At 40.1% G+C, this 18,572-nt stretch overlaps 1 protein-coding gene across 1 annotated transcript in view; it reads right to left on the bottom strand.

Moving 5' to 3' along the window:
- Nucleotides 1-12,096: 12,096 nt before the first annotated feature.
- LOC124722728 (WSC domain-containing protein 1-like) overlaps nucleotides 12,097-18,572 on the bottom strand; it is a 158,350-nt gene continuing 151,874 nt past the window's right edge. Inside the window, exon 4 of the mRNA XM_047247869.1 lies at nucleotides 12,097-13,914. Coding sequence (XP_047103825.1) covers nucleotides 13,761-13,914 — 154 coding nt within the window. The 3' untranslated portion in view covers nucleotides 12,097-13,760. The remainder of the gene's footprint in view (nucleotides 13,915-18,572) is intronic.

Here is an 18,572-nt window from a genome sequence, read left to right as displayed (position 1 = left end):
TGCCCACATTGAGGCTGATCCCTCACCTGTGGTAGAGTGGGAGGTCGTCTCGAGGTGTGGCAGGGGGCGAAAGACATTCTGGAGGGCTGAACGGAAGGCCTCTCTGGTTTGTCTGACGAACCGGTTTAAGGCTCTGTCTCCAGTTGATACTGATCTTCGGCTGGACATGGCTGCTTGTCCTGTTCTAGAGGTTGCCCCCTCAGTCTGCAAGATCCGGGCGGTCGCAGAGGGTGGGCTTACTGGTAGTTAGGAGCTTCAACGTCAGGCGCGTAATGGGGCCCCTTAGGGATATGGCAGCAAGAGAGGGGAAGAAAACCAATGTGCACTCCGTGTGCATACTGGGGGGAGTCATTCCAGATGTGGAAAGGGTCCTTCCGGATGCCATGAAGGGTACAGGGTGCACCCATCTGCAGGTGGTCGCTCATGTCGGCACCAATGATGTGTGTCGCTATGGATCGGAGGAAATCCTCTCTGGCTTCCGGCGACTATCTGATTTGGTGAAGATTGCCAGTCCCGCTAGTGGGATGAAAGCAGAGGCAGAGCTCACCATCTGCAGCATCGTCGACAGGACTGACTGCGGACCTTTGGTACAGAGCAGAGTGGAGGGTCTGAATCAGAGGTTGAGACGGTTCTGCGACCGTGTGGGCTGCAGATTCCTCGACATGCGCCATAGGGTGGTGGGGTTTCGGGTTCCGCTGGATAGGTCAGGAGTCCACTACACGCAGCAAGCGGCTACACGGGTAGCAGGGGTTGTGTGGCGTGAACTGGGCGGTTTTTTAGGTTAGATGGCCTTGGGCAAGTACAGAAAGGGCAACAGCCTCAGCGGGTGCGGGGCAAAGTCAAGACATGCGGGGACCAAGCAGCAATCGGTATTGTAATTGTAAACTGTCGAAGCTGCATTGGTAAAGTACCAGAACTTCAAGCGCTGATAGAAAGCACCGAAGCTGAAATCGTTATAGGTACAGAATGCTGGCTGAAGCCAGAGATAAATTCTGCCGAAATTTTTACAAAGGCACAGACGGTGTTTAGAAAGGATAGATTGCATGCAACCGGTGGTGGCGTGTTTGTCGCTGTTAGTAGTAGTTTATCCTGTAGTGAAGTAGAAGTGGATAGTTCCTGTGAATTATGGGTGGAGGTTACACTCAACAACCGAGCTAGGTTAATAAATGGCTCCTTTTACCGACCTCCCAACTCAGCAGCATTAGTGGCAGAACAACTGAGAGAAAATTTGGAATACAGTTCACATAAATTTTCTCAGCAGGTTATAGTCTTAGGTGGAGATTTCAATTTACCAAATATAGACTGGGACACTCAGATGTTTAGGATGGGTGGTAGGGACAGAGCATCGAGTGACATTATACTGAGTGCACATCCGAAAATTACCTCGAGCAATTAAACAGAGAACCGACTCGTTGAGATAACATCTTGGACCTACTGATAACAAACACACGAACTTTTCGACTCTGTAATTGCAGAACAGGGAATCAGTGATCATAAGGGCGTTGCAGCATCCCTGAATATGGAAGTTAATAGGAATATAAAAAAAGGGAGGAAGGTTTATCTGGGGCTGGGCTGTTTTGAGGGAAGAGACCAAACTGCTAGGTCATCGGTCTCATCGGTTTAGGGAAGGACGGGGAAGGAAGTCGGCCGTGCCCTTTCAAAGGAACCATCCCGGCATTTGCCTGGAGCGATTTAGGGAAATCACGGAAAACCTAAATCAGGATGGCCAGACGCGGGATTAAACCGTCGTCCTCCCGAATGCGAGTCCAGTGTGCTAACCACTGCGCCACCTCGCTCGGTGAAAGGTTTATCTGTTTAGCAAGAGTAATAGAAGGCAGATTTCAGACTACCTAACAGATCAAAACGAAAATTTCTGTTCTGACACTGACAATGTTGAGTGTTTATGGAAAAAGTTGAAGGCAATCGTAAAATGCGTTTTAGACAGGTACGTGCCGAGTAAAACTGTGAGGGACGGGAAAAACCCACCGTGGTTCAACAACAAAGTTAGGAAACTACTGCGAAAGCAAAGAGAGCTTCACTGCAAGTTTAAATGCAACCGAAACCTCTCACACAAACAGAAGCTAAACGATGTCAGTTTCCGTGAGAAGGACTACGCGTGAAGCGTTCAGTGAATTCGAAAGTAAAATTCTATGTACCGACTTGACAGAAAATCCTAGGATGTTCTGGTCTTACGTTAAATCAGTAAGTGGCTCGAAACAGCATATCCAGACACTCCGGGATGATGATGGCATTGAAACAGAGGATGACACGCGTAAAGCTGAAATACTAACACCTTTTTCCAAAGCTGTTTCACAGAGGAAGACCGCATTGCAGTTCCTCTCTAAATCCTCGCACGAACTCAACAGAGGAAAGTCCACTGGACCTGACGGGATACCAATTCGATTCTACAGAGTACGCGAAAGAACTTGCCCTCCTTCTAACAGCCGTGTACCGCAAGTCTCTAGAGGAACGGAAGGTTGCAAAGGATTGGAAAAGAGCACAGGTAGTGCCAGTCTTCAAGAAGGGTCGTCGAGCAGATGCGCAAAACTATAGACCTATATCTCCGACGTCGATCTGTTGTAGAATTTTAGAACATGTTTTTTGCTCGCGTATCATGTCGTTTTTGAAAACCCAGAATCTACTCCGTAGGAATCAACATGGATTCCGGAAACAGCGGTCGGGTGAGACCCAACTCGCTTTATTTGTTCATGAGACCCAGAAAATATTAGATACAGGCCCCCAGGTAGATGCTATTTTCCTTGACTTCCGGAAGGCGTTCGATACAGTTCCGCACTGTTGCCTGATAAACAAAGTAAGAGCATACGGAATATGAGACCAGCTGCGTGGCTGGATTGAAGAGTTTTTAGCAAACAGAACACAGCATGTCGTTCTCAATGGAGAGACGTCTACAGACGTTAAAGTAACCTATGGCGTACCACAGGGGAGTGTTATGGGACCATTGCTTTTCACAATATATATAAATGACGTAGTAGATAGTGTCGGAAGTTCCATGCGGCTTTTCGCGGTTGATGCTGTAGTATACAGAGAAGTTGCAGCATTAGAATATTGTAGCGAAATGCAGGAAGTTCTGCAGCGGATAGGCACTTGGTGCAGGGAGTGGCAATTGACCCTTAACATAGACAAATGTAATGTATTGCGAATACATAGAAAGAAGGATCCTTTATTGTATGATTATATGATAGCGGAACAAACACTGGTAGCAGTTACTTCTGTAAAATATCTGGGAGTATGCGCTCGGAACGATTTGAAGTGGAATGATAATATAAAATTAATTCTTGGTAAGGCGGGTACCAGATTGAGATACATTGGGAGAGTCCTTAGAAAATGTAGTCCATCAACAAAGGAGGGCCGGCCAGGGTGGCCGAGCGGTTCTAGGCGCTACAGTCTGGAACCACGCGACCGCTACGGTCGCAGGTTCGAATCCTGCCTCAGGCATGGATGTGTGTGATGTCCTTAGGTTAGTTAGGTTCAAGTAGTTCTAAGTTATAGGGGACTGATGACCTCAGAAGTTAAGTCGCATAGTGTTCAGAGCCATTTGAACCATTTGAACAAAGGAGGTGGCTTACAAAACACTCGTTCGACCTATACTTGAGTATTGCTCATCAGTGTGGGATCGGTATCAGATAGGGTTGACGGAGGAGATAGAGAAGATCCAAAGAAGAGCAGCGCGTTTCGTCACAGGGTTATTTGGTAACCGTGATAGCGTTACGGAGATGGTTAGCAAACTCAAGTGGCAGACTGCAAGAGAGGCGCACTGCATCGCGGTGTAGCTTGCTGTCCAGGTTTCGAGAGGGTGCGTTTCTGGATGAGGTATCGAATATATTGCTACCCCCTACTTATACCTCCCGAGGAGATCACGAATGTAAAATGAGAGATTCGTGCGCGCACGGAGGCTTTAAGACAGTCGTTCTTCTCGCGAACCATACGCGAGGGGAACAGAAAAGGGAGGTAATGAGTGGCACGTAAAGTGCCCTCCGCCACACACCGTTGGGTGGCTTGCGGAGTATAAATGTAGATGTAGATGTAGACCGAGTCCTGGAAGCTGATAGCCGGAAATTTATGTCAATGTTAAATTTGATAATTATTTTAATAAATGCTTGAAAGGTGGCTACACTGAGTCACAGCGCCAGAGATTGCGCCAAAGATTATTATTCCGCCGCCTCCAGTGGGAGCAGTAGTAGTTCAGAGGATGTCGAGAGTAGTCGTTGTTCTGTTGGGCGAGAGAGTAGACGATCTGAGTGTTGGCTGAAATGTTGTACTGTTCGGTTGGTGTGATGTATAGATAGAAGATGCAACTGTCAGGATATATTTGAGAAAGGAAATGGGCTTTTGATTTATGATGCTGGTGTAATGGAATGTTTTCGTCAGTATATAATGAGGTAAAAAGGTATCACAGTTTTCTTTAATAACAATCCCTCTTGCTCACTGGTGCAGTCAATAAAGCATCTGACTCGTGTTGATTTGTTAGACTTGTAATTCTGGTTTCTATGTGCAATTATAGTATTTGTGGTTTTTCAATTAGTTCATTGTAAATGGTGTTTAAAATATGTTGTCCTATTGAGAAAGAACCGAGCCAGATACATGTACGTTGAGTCACACTACCGCATACAGAACAGCTACACTTGTTTTGTTGTTTCGTAGCTTTTATAGTTGCAGGGGACTTAATCAATTGTGTTAATGGAAATTTCTTGTCATTCTTTATTTTTATTATTTGCAGTCAGATTGCGTGTTCATAATAGTCAGGGGCCACCGGTTACGAGACTTCGTAACCGGTCACACAGCTAGTAAAATTAATGCATTTATTCATTAATATTAGTCTTTTCTTTTTAATTAAGCCCCCTTGCATGCTTTGGTAAAGGTGTAACCCTAAACACACAGGCATAACGTGGAAAAAAACTATTTGAAATATTTTCGTGTTTAGACGACTTTGTTTATGGTAATAAGTCTGATTTTGGTTTGGTTAAGCATATCATAATCGATAATTTTGTTTGTTCAAAGATAATAATTATCAGACCTATTCTCTGCCACAACTAACAGTGATTAGTTATTCTGGATTCAGCATAAAATGGCTCTGAGCACTATGGGACTTAACTACTGAGGTCATCAGTCCCCTAGAACTTAGAACTACTTAAATCTAATTAACCTAAGGACATCACACACATCCATGCCCGGGGCAGGATTCGAACCTGCGACCGTAGCGGTCGCGTGGTTCCAGACTGTAGCGCCTAGAACCGCTCGGCCACCGCGGCCGGCGGATTCAGAATCCTCCTGCCTTAAGGATGGAATATGTGAAACAAATCTCACAAAAATCTCAAGAAGAATTTGCAGATATCGTTTGTGACTCAAATGACAAACTTCTATTTTCAATCAAATAAAGTTTTTAACTCCTGTTAAGGCTGATTTCCGATACTGTCGAGTTAGCAAGGACAGTTTTTCTGCTGATGCCTGGAAGTTAACACTGATTGCTACCAGCAGTGACAAACATTACGCTGCGTTTCGAGTAGTTGTCAGACAAAATCGTAACATCCAACGGATTAAAAGAAAATTTGTCTTTTTTTCCACCTTCAGTAAAATATCCTTCTTTAAATTCAAATTCTATATGCGTAATTAATAGCGTATTGCTTGTTCATACACACTTCTGGTGTTCCAGTGCACCACTTTAATCAGAGATACTGAACCATATGTCTATCTTGTTCTATTATTTTCCTCGATTGTTGCTCTTGCGAAAGAATATACCTGATGAAGGTGAAGCAAAGAGCGGCTGTTGTATTACTGTTTATGCAGAAAAATACACGCAGAACCAAGTATATTATTTTTTGTGTACGCCATTAATACGAATTTCGTTGGTAACAGTGAGCGGGGGATGCGAAGAATTGCTCCTGCACGCAAGCAATTGCAAACGAAAACGTTTGAGAAGTCCAGTCTGAGAAAACGTCTCAAGCACAATGAGTAGGATTCACTTAGATGTAGTGTAAATTAGTGTAGTGTGACTGAAAGAAAGTATTTCCGGTCAGGTAAAAAAGGACACGTAAATAGGAATGCAAGTGAACTACTGCGAACAGCATAGCGAACACATCATCTTAGCTAAGACACACACAGAATCGCGACGCTAGAAGACTAGTATAGTTCTGGTGCACACCCTTCCGCAAACCTTGTGTCCATAATTTGGGTTCTTGAGTCTGAAATCAAGTGAAGGTCATTTTGATAATATGGATTTATACATCGGTTGATTAATTGTTGGTTAATAATCTTTTATCAAGTGATAGATTAATAGTATGTCTGGTAATTCGCTCCTCCACTCCCCCTTCCCATAATATTACTACGTCTACGCGGACATGAGTGTTAACAGCCCCCAATGCAGTGTTTTGCAGGAGCGGGGTCTGCATGAGTCGTGAGTCATGAATATGATTATCTTCCCTATATCCTTGGTGTAAGGTGTATTCATGGAGCACAATGCATGACGTTGTTCACTTTTGTATTTATAGTAAAAATATCCATTAAAATGTCTTAAGAGTAAGTGGAAGGCGCGATGTTCATTGTTGCACTTGCGCAGATGCACATGACAGCATGATGTGTGCTATCAGCTATAATGCTTGCATAGAAGTTTTTTTTTTCTTCCCCCTCTCTCTCTTTGCCTCATATAATTTGGGTGTGGTTGTGGGTGTAGGTGTGGGTGGGTATGTGTGTGCGTTTGTGTGTGTAGGGTGAATAACCTAAAACGTGCACCGCAGGTACTGCGGAAATGGAAAGTGCTACTGATGTGCGACTATCACAGAATGAATTGGTAATCAGGGGCTCGTACCCTAAGTCAGCCGAGCGGTTCTAGGCGCGTGAGTCTGGAACCGCGCGACCGCTACGGTCGCAGGTTCGGATCCTGCCTCGGGCATGGATGTGTGTGATGTCGTTAGGTTAGTTAGGTTTAAGTAGTTATAGGTCTAGGGGACTGATGATCTCAGATGTTAAGTCCCATGGTGCTTAGAGCCATTTGAACCATTTGAATTTTTGTCAGTCAAGCAACGGTTTGTAATAATACTTAGAAACTGTATTTCTTGTGCAAACATTTCAAATGACATTAAAAAACTAAAAGTGGGGTAAATTAGAATGCTAGTGATGTTTGTTACAGGATTGTACTGACAGTTGTTTACGAGAGATCGTATTTTGTAAAGTTCAAATATGCAAATGGCTCTGAGCACTACGGAACTCAACTGCTGTGGTCATCAGTCCCCTAGAACTTAGAACTACTTCAACCTAACTAACCTAAGGATATCACATACACCCATGCCCGAGGCAGGATTCGAACCTGCGACTTTAGCAACAGCGCGGCTCCGGACTGGAGCGCCTAGAACCGCGCGGCTACCGCGGCCGGCTTGTAAAGTTCCCACGCCGACATTTGTACAACACTTGTGGAAGCACACAATGAAGAAAAACAAAAGTGCAGATGCTGCTTATGTGGATTATGACCTGTAACGAGACAACTGACCATCACAGGTTTTGTTAAAAATGATCATTGGTAGCAACAATACACTCTCCCAATCTGGAATGGAACGACTGCTGCACACCTCCTAGCATTTCAGCGGAGATGTCCGAGCAGGCAGCAGGCGTCATCGGATGTAGCTGGTATGTTCCTGTAGACAGCGTCTTCCAGCTTTCCTCATAGAAAAATGTCTACATTCGTCAAATCGGGGGAATGGGCCAGCCAAGGTATAGGTTTTCTGTTTCCGATCCAACGATACGGAAACAATTCCTGAAGTCATGCCGTAGTACTTCATGCAGTGTGGGCTGTACATCCATCATGTTGGCACCACAGGTTCCTCCTAGTCTCCAGAAGAATGTCTTCTAGTATCCGTGGAAGATGGTCTGTTTGGAGGCTGCGATACCTGTGCACATTCAGTGTAATGTCTACGAAAAATTGGGCCTATGAGCTGACGGTTCACTATTCAACACCACAAGTTTATTCTCCATGTAATCTGATATTCCACCTGACGAAGCCAATGGGGATTGTCAAGAGACCAATACTGCATGTTTCGCAGTTTATCTGGTCATGACTGGTAAATGTGGCTTCATCACTAAACAAGATAAAAGTATATGACGTATCTGGAGTATCCTGTCTTAATGCCCATGTACAGAAGGTAACATGATTCTCGTAATCATTTCCATACAGCTCTTGATGGAGAGAGTTATGATAGGGATAGAACCTGTCCCGATGGAGAATGTGTAGGATACTTGCCTGAATCCTGCTACTTCCTCGTGCGATTGCACGGGAACGAACAAACGGAGAAACTGCAACGCCAGCAACCACCTATTCTGTAGTCACTTATTTCCTTCTGTTACTCTGTCTATATGTTACGCTGCCACTTAAAGGCAATTGGTTGAAGAGATTGATAAATAACTGCCGAGATGATTGACGTCTATTGTAAATAATGCCGTATAGACCTTAAGAGGACGAACTGCATTTTTCCTACACTCTCCATACACCATGAGCATGTCGGCTTTTTCTGCGTTGGTAAATCCCATCGTCCAGTCACGACCTACTGCTTCGACTGTTACATACTAACTGACCAGCGAGGAGTCGCAATGCACTCAAGGAACGCAAGCATGCTGTAAGGTTTTCCGTGATTTCCCTAAATCACTCCAGGCGAATGCCGGGATGGTCCCTTTGAAAGGGCACGGCCGACTTCCTTCTCCGTCCTTCCCTAATCCGATGAGACCGATGACCTCGCTGTTTGGTCTCCTCCCCCAAAACAACCCAACCAACCCATGCTGTAAGCAAACAGAACATCGTACCTAGCTACTAAGCAGGTTGAATGACACAGACAGATGACGGTGTGGAAACTTAAGAAAATACGATAACTCGCAAACGAGTCGCACTAGAATCCTGCAACAAACAACACTGATACACGAACTTCAGTTTGTTAATGTTAACAGGAATTGTTCCATTTAAAAAACGTATGTCTGCACAAAAATACTTTCTAAGTGTTATTACAATCAGTTTATTGGCTAACAACATGAGTCTCTGACTACCAACTACCAATCCATTCTGTGAAAACAACACATCAGCATTTTCCATTTCCGCAATATTTGCTGTTCAAGTTGTAGACGATTCATCATTAATATAATGTGTGTGTGTGTGTGTGTGTGTGTGTGTGTGTGTGTGTGTTAGTGAATAATTGAATTCAAAATGTTCCAAATTATATATATTTATGCAGATAAAGTTGGGTTTCATTAATTTTGTGAAGCTTAATTGTGAGAATCTTTCTTGCTATGGTTAAAGCGAGATCTTCATATGGTTGTACAACAAGATAAACGTTGACATATGAAATATATGATAATCTCCCTCGGCTACAATACTCTCGTATTCTGATTTATACTAGTAGGACAGTTATCTCCTTGATTTACCCTGACTGGTTGTCTCGTATTATCACTGTACAGTACTTTAACATCTACACATATCTTCTTATTCACAATGCTTTGTCTCATATGTAGTTAAATACTGTTTTTTTAACTTTTTGCTAATGGTGGGAAAACTTAGAACATAATCGAAATGTTATGCGGATCGGTAAAAAAGAACAATTATGTTTTGCTTCGAATTCTTTCTACAAAATGTTTATTTGGCCTTTTGTAATTTTATTGTGTAGAGGGAACTGATGGGTGCAGCTAATGATCTTGAGGAATATAGTTCTTGGTAAGTAATTAATCAAGATTTGTGTCACAGTCGCAGTTTCATTCATTCACAAGTCATTATCTACATTAAAATGTACAAAAACGTTATTAATAAAACATGAAATAAAACGTTTTTCAAACATTTTGTTGCTCACATATTACAGCAGCGTACTACATCTGGAGTGCATAGACTGTGGAATATGAGATCGTTTTTTTACGCCAAATTTTATAACTAGATGCAAGGAACATATCAGCTCAAATAACAAGACTGCTTCAGGCCAATGTACAGCATGTGGTTCTGAGAGTACTATGGAAAAAACGTCTCCTAAAGGAATTAAGCTAAACATACTTCAAGAATGGGAAATATATAAACGGAAGATAAGGAGCTGGACAAATTGATGAGCGGATAGTCCAAATATAATACAATAACTTTTTGATTTTTCTAAAATGAGTCATGATTCAATGAGGCAGATAGCTTACGATAAATCAGCAATTTATAAAATACTGCGTTAATGTGTGGGGCCTTTATCAGTACAATTTCTAAGTATTTAGATGTAACCTTTTGATGTGTGAGAGGGAGTGCATATGAACACATAATAGACAATTGATGTCACCTTTCAGATTGTTATATGTAAACAACCAAAGAATGCCTATCGAATTTTGAATTCATCAAGAATGTGCAGTGAAACGTAGAGTAAAAGACTAAAAATGCATGTATGTCACAAAGGATTTATTGCACTGATTTAATCTGTGTACACGAAATATCTGAAAATTTTGTACTTCATCTTTCGTGAATAACATTGTACCTTGTAATGTAGTGAACGGTTTAGGGACGAACGAAAATGATAAATGAGTCACTAATAAAAGTATTATTTGCAATCCTAAGAGAAATCCTAGTCAAGAAATTACAGATATGTTGAGTTGCTGATCCTTATTCCAAACCAATATTGAAATTAAACACGTCCTTGGATTTGTGTGGTGTACCTAGCTAATTTAAAACAAAAAAAATCTTCACTTGTCCAGTTTCTGTGTATATCTTTTTGAAAACTGATTTCTCTTTACAAATTTTAACATAATCTACAACTTCAGATTTAGATGGATGGGAGTCGGTCATTAGAATTATTGATGAATAGTGATAAACCTTACTTATGTTTCACTTTCACTGGAAGAACTTTAGTTAACACAATTCCTCTGGCTCATTAAAACTCTGCCATAGAAACCTACTTCTAGGAACTCAGTGATAATAATTTTTAGAACACTTCTACTGAATCGATAGATTACTGAAACTTCTACAGTGAACTGCAGTGAATAATTTCATGTTTTGCGTCAGTTACTCTAAATTAAAACAGTGAACTTCCTTTTCCATATTAGATTTCAAATGTATTATGTTTCCATTAATTACATATTTTCAGTCACTTTTGCACGTAATGACTAGCCGTAATTTTTAAAATAGCAACTGATTCATATTTATATCAATGAGTGTAAAAAGATTTGTGTTGAATTCCATATTGAATGTACGATCATATCAACTAACTCTGCGTCATCGATTGATTTTTTAATAAGTACCTGCCTTTTATATGCATTATATATTGGATGATACAGTTGTTAAGCCTTAGCTGCGTGAGTGATAAATGCCTGAAGAGATCTCATTGGAATGGGACATTATCAAGAAATGTTTACTTATATCATTAACAACATTGTGATAGGTAGGTCTCGTGACTCTCATGGCAACTTTCGTTAAATACGATTACATAACAACATTAAAACCATATTACTTTCCAACATATCTACAGAGGTACTTTACAGAAGTAATTCTTCAGATGAGTTATGACAAAGATCTAATCGGAGAGACCTGAAATTTAAATAATGGTTTGTCATTGAAATTGATGTCACGCATAGTGCCATGTGTTTTGTATAATAAGAGAGAAAGAATATATGAAATGTTAGGATATTGTTGTCCACATTTTGGGTGTGATTTACGAGCAGAGACATGTGATTGTTCAGAAATTCCTGCTAGCATTTCAATGTGCTGGATGATACACTGCACAGAACATTTCCTTTACGTTTGAGAATAATCTTATGAAGCGTCTGTGTATTACATATATTTGTGAGTTACAAATACCAGTGTTCAAACTCTGGATATTTTTTCCTTTAAGGCTGGTGTGACTCTTCAGAAAAGGGGCCTTGCATGTTAAGCTGAGGAAATAACACAAATTGAAGTGCAGCAACGGTACAGTGTTTGCAGGTATCACAGTTTATGAATGAGTATCCATTCCAGAAAGCTTTATTAAAAAAATATGTACAATTAACAAATCAAATATTAAAAATCTGAAAAAACAACACATAAGTTACTATCTCTTTGAAAAGCTGAACTAAATTTATATTAAAAATACACATTTATTGTTTCGTCTGAGGCATTATGATTATTAATTCTGTGAAATGCATATGTACAATAATTTGAAAAATTATGTGTTGCAATAGCTTTCTTAATTTTACAAGAATGTTTTACAAAGTGGCATAGATTCTCTTTGTTGTGCTCCTTGCATAGCGCTGTAACACCACAAAAGAAGCTGCTTATTTGGATGTGCGTAAATAACTTATTGTGTTTTCTTCAAGTCAATGTTTCGTCATCCATTCAACAATGCAACACCGTTACCTCAATTGACTGTGTCGCTCAATGTTCCTCCACAGGGAAACTCCACCATCGCACATTTACACTATCAAAATCTGTTAGAATATCTACCACATCTGTGATTATACCTAGTATTCACTACAAGCTGCCATTTATCGACCAGCACACAAGAAAGTAACTGATTTCCGATCGATCTGTTTTCCATCGGCCAGATCAAGTGCCTGGATGGAATCGGTAATTGATACTTCTAGCAGTAAAATGTAAATATTAAAGGTATCAATCGTTATTATTCTGCAGAATGTGAAAAGGAAGACGTGACATATATAAAATATGGACGAAACAGGTAGCTTTTTCAGATTATATTTCGTATCTAACCAAGCATCCAGTATTGGATTTATTGCATAATTTTGGTCACAGCCATAGAGTAGTACTCGAGTAACACGATTGATATTTTCATTGTAGCTGATATGCAGCAAGTGTTGGTGTTACCTGGAATCCTTCCCGGATAATGACTACTGCGTGCAATTACTTATCCTTTAATTTTATTGCTAGTATACAACATTTTGCTGTTGTCTATTTCGAAAAATAAGCTCTTACACGTTCTGAATTGTCATCTACGAGGCCATACATCACGATGACAGGTTCTCTTAGCTCTTAATTGTTCGTGCCGTTCGTTCCGATTTATTGACTCCATGTCAGAAATGAAACTGAATGAAGCTTCATAGTCTGACGTATTGAAATGCTACTAACATTTCTTATACAAATATCCGTGTTTTCGAATGAAATGTTATTGACATGACACTTTCCTGCTTGGAAAAATTTATATTTTCACTCTCCCATATGTCATTACGGTACAAACATTCAGGTAGACTTTACATGTCATGTGAATATTTCGTATCTGTGCAGTAAGGCAGTTAAAGGTAATACCGGCTCCATAAATTAATTTCATACTACATGGTCGACGTGTCTATGAAATGATTAAAGTGTGAATTGCGAGATGTAGTTTGTGATAGCTTTCTTATAATTTCTAGGGCTGTAATATTCGAAAAGAGAATTTAGCACGATCGTCGAAGTCATTAATTTGCCGAAAGACTAGAGCTTACGACTAGTAGCGCAAAATAAGGAACTATTTCCCTCTAACCTACTTGAGGAACTGCAGCACACTGGATAGTATAAATGGCGGATAACGTAAAAATTGTATTTCCAAAGACAGGAGAGTTTTTAAGCCTTTACTCAGGGTTTCATTTTACTGTATCAAACTTGGTGTAGCACCATGGAGCATCAACGTACATCTACAAATTTAATTCGAGTGTTTTCTTAAAAATAACGTTCTGGAATAAAACGTAGCACCTTGTCAGTGAGCGCTGTAGTAATCACGAACTCTGAACACTTCTTCAGTCCAACGTCACAACCTACAAAATCGTGACCAGACTACTTTTAGCGTGGCTCAGTGAACGTCTGATACATTGTGGTGAAGATTACCAGTGTAAAACTTATACAAATGTGTTGGTATTCTGCCCCAACCTCTCTTCTGGATCGTCCGGTCAAGATCGTGGATCACCTGGTCCAGAATCTTGTGTAGCTTCTTAGAGAAGGGATCCCTATAACAAAAGAAAACGAAGATAATGACATGACAAGGAAACAGATAATTTCGCAATGGAATCAACTTACAGGCCAGAGAACTGGAAAAAGACAGCCAAAACAATAGGTGAGGTTGATCTTTTTACACTCATCACTGTGTGTAAGGGACGGATAGCCATATCAAATCATTGTTATTTGTGGAAAAGGCGTGCCTCACCCGGAGACTAAAATGCATTATCTACGATTTTTCTAACCTACATAGCACTTACTGGTCGTGATAGACTAAAGCAACCACTCAATTTCATTAACATAATGTGACAAGCATAAATACTCAGACAACTCCCTATTAAGGAAATCTTCTTGTGCAATTCCTACCATTTATAATTCAATAATTCATTAAACAGCCTTCGTATTTTCCATACCTTTGTTAAGAGTGGAGTTGAACTAATTTACGTTCGTTCGCCATATAGTTGTTACGTACTGTTTGAATACATTACATTCCTTTTCATAATTTGCTTAAAGTGTCTATTTAAGATTGTTCTCGAAAGACATCTAGCTTTTGTAGTTTTCACTCATTTCGTGTCTTCTGCGACGTTAAAATTACGTTCAGCCAATATCTGTGTGGTGTGTACAATTTCTTTTTTACGTTTGCCTGCCATCTGGAAGTTACCTGCACACCTCATTGGAAGATAATTAGTCACTAATTCCTACTTTATTGTTCAAGTGCTGTAATGAAAAATTAATTTCTGTTAGTTGCTTAAACTTTATCATTCTTTCATACTGTATTTTGGCGTTATTGCCATTTTATAGTACCACTCCGTCTTCAGGCCACAAGTGGCCCATCGGGACCATCCGACCGCCGTATCATCCTCAGTTGAGGATGCGGTAGGAGGGGCGTGTGGTCAGCACACCGCTCTCCTGGTCGTTATGATGGTTTTCTTTGACGGGAGCCGCTACTATTCGGTCGAGTAACTCCTCAATTGGCATCGCGAGGCTGAGTGCACCCCGAAAAATGGCATCAGCGCATGGCGGATGGATGGTTCACACATCCAAGTGCCGACCACGCCCGACAGCGCTTAACTTCGGTGATCTCACGGGAACCGGTGTATCCACTGCGGCAAGGCCGTTGCCATTTTATAGTACAACCTGCAAATATTATATATAGTCTAGATGTCGACAATTAGATAGAAGTTTACATAGAATGTGTACAAAGGAATCCTGACGGTAAGTTATTCGTAATGCATGTACGTACTGGTATTCATTTTTATATACTCTGTGACAAATACCATCTAATCGACATCTACACTACGTATAATGACTGAAGGTTGTACTAGAAAATGGCTGTAACGCCGAAATAAGCATAGAGTACGAAATAATAATAATAATAATAATAATAATAATAATAATAATAATAATAATATTTAAGCAGCTAACAGGAATTGGCTATTCACTGAAATTTTGGGCTGTAGACTCCACAACGGGGAAATTACTAAAAATAGTTTAAATGCGTCAGTTTTTTGTGTTTACTGCTGAAGTATCGTCATGTATGATAAATATGGATGTTGTCGTACGTTAGGAAGTATGGGGCAAAATGCCAGCACTGGGGATTCGTATTCAATTAGGGGGATTGTAACGGGGATTCCGGTAAAGTATCAGATGAGGCTATACATTATGCAGTCGAGACAATGAGAATCATGGAACAAAGAAGAAATATTTGTGCCCTGAAGGCAGAACGGGAAATGGTGTGTTTTGAATTAGACAACTGAATGGGGAACGAGGAAGTGGGAACTAGGATAAGGTAACAAGTATATAGTGGAGTGAGAATACTTCAGAAATCGAATTTCCGATTTCGGTTAACAATCATTTTTAAGTTCGCATCTGAAACGAGAGAAAAGCGTCAACCAGTTTTTTGAGGAAAGTAGAGTGCAGCTAACTCGTAGGAACAACATTAGGAGTAGATCAATATAAAAATCTTGTAAATAGGAAGTAGTCTTGCTTCTAGGTTGCACTAACGTAAGGGAAGTAGGCCAAATGCTCCATGAAGAGCTTGGTATAGACTACTGTATCACAAGCATCGTGAGACCTAGTTTCATTGCTAGAGAAGTGACAGAGAACACAGATATTTTGGTGATTCAGTTCACATACTTGTAGTAGGAAGAGCAGGAAGCAACCTGGTTAGCAACTTAGAGTATAGTATTAATGGTGTCCTGGAGGAAGTAGGAGAAGCATCACCACACCCACAAGTTGGATTTATCGAGATTTGCAGAGCCATGATCAGGCCTGGGTTAACACAGCTGTAAGCCATGTAAACAAATAAACAGTCTCATATCTTTGCTGTACCTAGTTTTCAGTTCGGAGCTGGGAATACAGAAATCATGGCCTGCACATGAATAGGAGGGGGAGGGGTAAGTTAGATTAGCATCTAGAAGAAAATGTAAAGTGGTGAGAGCACAAGCACACAAGGCAAAATACCTGTGATTAGGGGGCCAGACTCAGGCTATAGACTGATATTCTTGAAAGAAATTAGAACGGAACAGGACCATATTAACAGTCCACAGAAACATAAAATTAGTTTGTTTCACCAGAACATTCTCGAGCTGAAGAACAACATAGATCAGCTTCTTGTATCGCAAGTAGATGTGGAAAATTTTGAAGTGATAGACGTTCTGTGCCTCTCTGAACAACATGTAACCACAGGGATAGCGAAGTTAAATGTGATTGATTGTAGACTGTCACCACTTTCGTATAGAGTAAACATGGGAAAAAGGACTCAAGTTCAACATGCAGAAAAAATTGTGATAAAGTAAAAGAATTTTTAAACAAGTTTTATTTGGCAGATCAGTATGTGCTTCTAAGTTGTTACTATTGGAAACATGAAACTATACAAGTCTACAGATCACCTCTAGGCGACTTTCAGCTACTTATGAGAAATCTAGATGCTTTATTGAATAACCCTTCAGACAGTATGAAACAGGCAGTAATTTGCGGAGAGTTCCAAGTAGATTTCTTAATAAATTCTGATAGGAAAGATGAATTGGAAATATTATTTGGTTGTTTCAGTCTGATTTCATTAGTGAACTTTCTGTTTCACTTACAGAAAGGTAGCAGGACACTGACTGATAATATTATTACAGACCTTGCTCAATCTGAAAAAAATTAATGTGTACCACATTGTTAACAGTCTATCTGACCATGATGCACATTTCGTGGAAATAAACAATGTAGCACCTTACAGGTCTGAAGCATTTTCATACAAAGCAATGTGGCTTAATAACGAGTAAAGTAGTCAATATTTTAAAAGTAATTTAAAAGAGGTGGTATAGGATGAGGTACATGTAGAAAAATATGGGTAATATTCTATACAATCAAAAGTCGTTTATGTCTGTATTTCAAAGCAGCTTTTGTAAGTTAACAAGTAGAACATAAATAACTAAAGAGATTGAAATTTTTACTCTGCAGCGGAGTCTGGACTGATGATGAAACTTCCTGCCGGTTAAAACTGTGTTCCGGACGGAGACTCGAGCTCGGGAACGAGGTACTGACAGAAACAAAGCGATGAGGGCGGGTCGTGAGTCGTGCTTGGGTAGTTCACGAAAACCAAAGGACCCGAGTTCGAGCCTCGGTGTGGCCTGCCGTTTTCATCTACCAGGAAGTTTCAAATGAAGAGATTAAAATCTCATGTATGGGGGAAAGGGAAATTTATGTAAAAGAAAGAATAAGTCAGTACCAGAAAATACAGATAATACTGTAATATTTTTCTAGAAAGTTATTAAAATGTCCAGAGATATACGTGCCCTGGTAGAAATTAATAATGTAGATAATAAGATTAAAACTGTTGGGGGTATTGTGAAAAGGGGACAGTGTGAGAGAGTACAAGATATCACAAAAATTAATCTGAATGACGATGTTTGTGACTGATAATTCACAAATATTTGAAACAGTCAGATTCTACCTGTAGCAGCAAAATGATATTTGATAGGTCAGCTGAAGAAGCATGAGAATACATTAAAAATTTTGTTCCACAAAGCTTCAAGTAACTAGAAGCAGCACCAACATCCTTCACTGATATTAAAAGAATTATAAAAATTCTAAGGAACTAAAACTCACATGCTGTTGATGAAACTTCGAATAGAATTCTGGAAAGTTGGTCTAACTTAATAATTAAAATCCTTAGTGATATATGGCATGCATCACTGGCATGGGGGATTTTTTAGTCAGATTACAATATGTGATTATAAGACATCTTTATAAGAAAGGTGATGAGAAGACTTTAATAATTATCTCCCAAATTTCTTACTGACTCTTTCTCCAAAGGATTCAGAAAAGTAGTAAACTCAACTGTAGTCTCACATTTTAGTAGAAACAGTTTACTTAGTACACCACCGTTTGGATTCCAGAAGGGTTGGTCGACTGAGAAAGCTGCTCACGTATTCACCCATCAAATTTTACAACCGTCAAATAATAAAATATCGCTGTGTGGCACATTTTGCGATCTCTTCAAGGCGTTTAATGGCATCAATGGCTTTGCACATAACTGGTTTGAATCATATTTAACGAACAGAACGGAATAGATTATGCTGAAGAATTCAAACACTATTGGAAGAATAGGAAATTTTAGTGACTGAGGAGAAATCACAAAGAGCGACCCACCAGGTTCAGCTTTTTGTTCACTGCTGTT

This window comes from Schistocerca piceifrons, chromosome X (assembly GCF_021461385.2).
Source record: "Schistocerca piceifrons isolate TAMUIC-IGC-003096 chromosome X, iqSchPice1.1, whole genome shotgun sequence".
Lineage (NCBI taxonomy): Eukaryota > Metazoa > Arthropoda > Insecta > Orthoptera > Acrididae > Schistocerca > Schistocerca piceifrons.
This window is presented reverse-complemented; position numbering and strand designations above follow the sequence as displayed.